Genomic DNA, 3,384 nt, shown 5'->3' with positions numbered 1-3,384 from the left:
TGTAACAGATCCACAGTTGGTCCTAATTATGTCACATGTGATCCGGAAAACCTGCCCTGTTGGGGAGCCCTGAACACTGGGTTTGGGAAACAATGGTGTATAGTATAATATCTGATAGTTGTATAATGACGTCACGTTGTAAGGTTGACATTCTCTCTCCTGACGTCACGCCTGGTAAGAGTTTGACAGCTGGGCGTGTCCTGCGCCCTAGACCCGCCTGTCCCGCGCTGTGATTGGCTGTGCGGCTGAGAGTGACGGGTGGAGCAGGGAGGTTTGCACGGAGCAGTTGTTCTGCTCAGAATCATGTTGAGCTCCGGGACGAGGTGCAGACACCGGGAGACCAGAGTCCCAGCAGTGGATGAGCTCAGCGGCTCTGTGCATCCCAGCGGCAGCGCAGACTCCTGTGTAACCAGCGGGGACCGGCATTCCGGGCGCAGGGTCACTGATTCCGGGCGCAGGGTCACTGATTCCGGGCGCAGGGTCACTGATTCCGGGCGCAGGGTCACTGCATCCACTACCTGTCACTCAGGAGGAAACTTTGCATCCACTTTCCTGCCCTCCGCATCGCTCCCATGGTCCCTCGGCCGCCTGTCCTCGGCTGAGCCCCCAGACTCTGCAGCCATCATGGGGGACGGCTGGGTGACCCCTGACTGCAGGAACCGGAGCACCCCACCCCCCACCGTGTCCAGCCCCATGCACCCACTCACGGAGATGTCCCACCAGTGGACAGTTTGCATGACTGTGCTGATGGCCACCATCATCCTGCTCATCCTGATGGGCAACATCATGGTCATTGTGGCTATTGCCAAGAACCAGAGGCTGCAGACCCTGACCAACGTCTTCATCACCTCCCTGGCCTGTGCTGACCTCATCATGGGCCTGTTCGTGGTGCCCCTGGGGGCCACTCTGGTGATTAGTGGCTCCTGGCTGTACGGCTCCATATTCTGTGAGTTCTGGACCTCGGTGGATGTCTTGTGTGTCACTGCCAGCATTGAGACCCTGTGTGTGATAGCCATAGACAGGTACATCGCCATCACCTCTCCATTCCGCTACCAGAGCCTGCTCACCAAGTCCAGGGCCAGGGGCATTGTGTGCACAGTGTGGGGCATCTCTGCCTTGGTCTCCTTCCTGCCCATCATGATGCATTGGTGGAGAGACACCGATGACCCGGTGGCCCTGAGCTGCTATGAGGACCCTGGGTGCTGTGACTTTGTTACCAACCGGGCTTATGCCATCGCCTCCTCCATCATCTCCTTCTACATCCCCCTGGTCGTCATGATCTTTGTCTACTTTCGGGTCTTCAAGGAAGCCAAGAAGCAGATGAAGAAGATTGACAAGTGTGAGGGCAGGTTCTACCACAACCATGACCTGAACCTCGCCAGGTCCAGCAGGAGAAGACTGTCTAAAATGCTGGTGGCCAAGGAGCAGAAAGCCCTAAAGACCTTGGGCATCATCATGGGCACCTTCACCTTGTGCTGGCTGCCCTTCTTCTTGGCCAATGTGGTCAATGTCTTCTACAGGAACCTCATCCCAGATAAGCTCTTCTTGTTCTTGAACTGGTTGGGTTATGTCAACTCAGCTTTCAACCCCATCATTTACTGCAGGAGCCCGGACTTCAGGAAAGCCTTCAAGCGGCTCCTCTGCTGTCCCAGGAAGGCTGATAGGAGGCTGCATGCAACTGGCGAGCTGTCCCGATTTTCTGGAGGCTTCGCTAATTCTTTGGATACCTATGCAGTGGGGACTTGGTCTGACTGTAATGGGACCCACCAGACTCTGGACCCAGCCTAGCAACCTCCCTGGAGCACAGGACAGGTGCCCAGTATCAGACTCACCAGCTGGTAACCTGCACCATTACCAGGTGTAGGTGTGCACAGCACTGTACTGGCTGCATGGGGGGTCTGTGTGAGCGCTGGGTCTGCTCAAGGATAGTGTAAGATCCCACCATTCCTTAACTGAGGGTCAGGTCTGTGTACCCCAGAACCAGAGCACTGCCCCCCCTCCTCCACCCCTACCTGAGATCACATCACATGGGATGTCTGGGTGTGACAGCTCTGGTGCAATTCTAGCTGGCATTGCACCTAGTACCTCTCCTATGTTGCCAATTTTCCTTCCTGTCAATATTGCACTTATTTCTATGGCTTTAGGTCTCTTTCGCGTGTTACATATTCCACTCGACAGTATGAATGTGGGGCAGGGAATGGGGTTTAATTTATAAATATTCCTCTGTCTCTGATAGGGTTAACTCTGCATTATTCTATTACCCTGACAGGGGGGTTAAAAATGTATTTTTATTCATGTAAATTATTTGTCTGGTGACATTAAATCCTCTACCTCAGAGTGTGCACGGTGCACACGATATATAATATGTTTATATTAAACAGACCTATTATCCAGGGCACTGACATTAACCAGTATATATTCGCCCTGGGGGGCTGCGATACGTCCCCTGATAATGATCAGGGGACTAACACTGAGGCTTCTGTTTCCATAGTGTTATGAAACATATCGGGTACATTCATGTATATCATAATATACCTGGATAATTTAGCCAACAGTGAAGTTCTGTCAAACTCCTTTAAATCTATAGGTAATATCAGAGGCAGACAGCCTGATGTGGAACTACAAGTCCCAGTATAACCTGCCATGCTGACACGGTATGCTGAGACTTGTAGTTCCACAACATCTGAGTTAGATGAAATAGCGCTCTATATACAATGTATCACCTTGCCTTCACCCCACTGCAAACAAGAGGTAAATATAAATTGGACTTGTAAAATTGCATTACTTAGCCTGGTCAAACCCCTATGGGGTATTGTGATATTATAGTAATAATCTAAATGACCACTCTCATTGTTTTCTGGGTCTTCTGAATTTTGTACGTGCAATAATGGGAACTACAGCACAACTCAGTATTTTTCCTCTCTGACAAGTACCAGTGACGTTTTTAATAAAAGAACAACAATTTGGATACAAGTATTTGTCTCTTCTTTTCCATTGTCTATCAGTGCTGAATACAATCCAGGTTCTGTCTGTTATTTTACAATCTTCAGTTAAAAATGAAGAATTAAGTAAATATATATATATATATATATATATATATATATATATATATATATATATATATATATATATATATATATATATATGAATATATCATAATATACTGCTTCTTCCATAATCCTCATAGGATGAACTGATGCGATAATATGCTGATCTGTAATGACCTCTTTACTGCTATTTGAGTAGGAACTTTCCTTTACATCACTCGTAATTATTATATCTGATGTATTATAAACAATATGTATTATTCATACAGGGAATAATAGATAGGACCAGTGTAGTATTATTATTCTTTTATCAATAGTTTATAAGCGTTTTATATTG

General features: G+C 47.8%; 1 protein-coding gene across 1 annotated transcript; it reads left to right on the top strand.

Annotated features, from left to right (window-relative positions):
• The first annotated feature begins 305 nt into the window (after window positions 1-305).
• Window positions 306-2,973, top strand: ADRB1 (adrenoceptor beta 1). Its single transcript, XM_075215110.1, has one exon. The coding sequence runs from the start codon at window positions 625-627 to the stop codon at window positions 1,786-1,788; it is 1,164 nt and encodes a 387-aa protein (XP_075071211.1). The 5' UTR covers window positions 306-624; the 3' UTR covers window positions 1,789-2,973.
• Window positions 2,974-3,384: the final 411 nt, after the last annotated feature.

This window comes from Mixophyes fleayi, chromosome 6 (assembly GCF_038048845.1).
Source record: "Mixophyes fleayi isolate aMixFle1 chromosome 6, aMixFle1.hap1, whole genome shotgun sequence".
NCBI classification, from domain to species: Eukaryota; Metazoa; Chordata; class Amphibia; order Anura; family Limnodynastidae; genus Mixophyes; species Mixophyes fleayi.
This window is presented reverse-complemented; position numbering and strand designations above follow the sequence as displayed.

Coding starts and splice junctions, on each gene's coding strand:
- ADRB1 (XM_075215110.1), top strand. CDS start 625: ATGGGGGACGGCTGGGTGACCCCTGACTGCAGGAACCGGAGCACCCCA.